The sequence below is a fragment of the Myodes glareolus genome, chromosome 11 (genome assembly GCF_982192425.1).
Source record: "Myodes glareolus chromosome 11, mMyoGla1.1, whole genome shotgun sequence".
Lineage (NCBI taxonomy): Eukaryota > Metazoa > Chordata > Mammalia > Rodentia > Cricetidae > Myodes > Myodes glareolus.
In genome coordinates, this window is record NC_142036.1 from 7,442,451 (window position 1) to 7,443,677 (window position 1,227).

Sequence of the window (1,227 nt, forward strand, 5' to 3'; positions counted from 1 at the left end):
TCCTCGATTCTGCTAGAGAATTTCACATAAACTACTAAGAGTCTCATTTTCTGTCTGTGTTCCTGAGATGCTCTTAATATACTTATCACTAGTTGCATCCGTTTTTCCATAAGTGAGGTAAGTTCCATATTTTTGCAAGTGATGTTTATATTAATATGCTGTTTATATAAATATCTTCTTAATAAAATCCTCTGTTGAAAGACAAATAATTTATTTCCATAATTTAGTTTTTGTGATGTTGCTGCAATAGTCACTGTTGTGCAATGTTGCTGAAGTACTTTTACTTTAATTCATTTTGATGAATTTCTTAGTTTATATTTTGTTTGAAAGAAAAATATTAATTGTATCAACCTGAAGAATTTCAAAGAAAGCAGTTTTAAATTTCTCATAACTATCTTTATTATCACAACCACTATCTATAAATCAGACTGATAAGCTTTCCACAAAGAAGAGCAACTCTCTCAGGCTTAAAATTTATTGAGAACTTATGTCCCGATTTACAACCTCAGCATATGCACAGGTCTCAGAGAAGCATTTTATATATTTCCTCAGGCAGAATTAGGATTTGTCCCTCAGCATTCTTTTGTGTTTCACAGGTCTTCTCTAACTCCTTCTCCTCCTCCTGGACTAGGTCCTTATCTACCAAGTTCCCTGCTCATGAATATGCAAATAACCTCAGTCTATTATGGTAAATACAGGGATGTCCATACCCCAGAACAACATATGACCAGTGTCCTCTTATCAGTCACTGAGCACACAGGTTTTCAATATGGGATGGAGCTGGATTATTCTCTTCCTTGTGTCTGTAACTACAGGTAAGGAGGTTTCCAGTTCCTAAACTGAAGAAGGAACAGGGACTGAGGTGACAGTGATATACACTATGCCTTTTTCTTCACAGGTGTCCACTCTCAGGTACAACTGCAGCAGTCTGGTCCTGAGGTTAGAAAACCTGGGTCCTCAGTGAAACTGTCCTGCAAGGCTTCTGGATACACCTTCACTGGCTACACTCTACACTGGGTGAAGCAGAAGCCAGGACAGAGCCTGGAGTGGATTGGATATTTTTATCCTGGAAATGGTAATACTAAGTACAATCAGAAGTTCCAGGGCAAGGCCACACTGACTGCAGACACATCCTCCAGCACAGCCTACATGGAGCTCAGCAGCCTGACATCTGAGGACTCTGCAGTCTATTACTGTGCAAGACACAGAGTTGCAACCACATCCTGA

General features: G+C 39.1%; 1 gene segment (V, D, J or C); it reads left to right on the forward strand.

Annotated features, from left to right (window-relative positions):
* Positions 1–769: 769 nt before the first annotated feature.
* LOC148120338 (immunoglobulin heavy variable 1-84-like) lies at positions 770–1,227 on the forward strand. The segment is given in 2 exon segments: positions 770–815; positions 899–1,227. Coding segments are annotated over 2 exon segments (375 nt in total).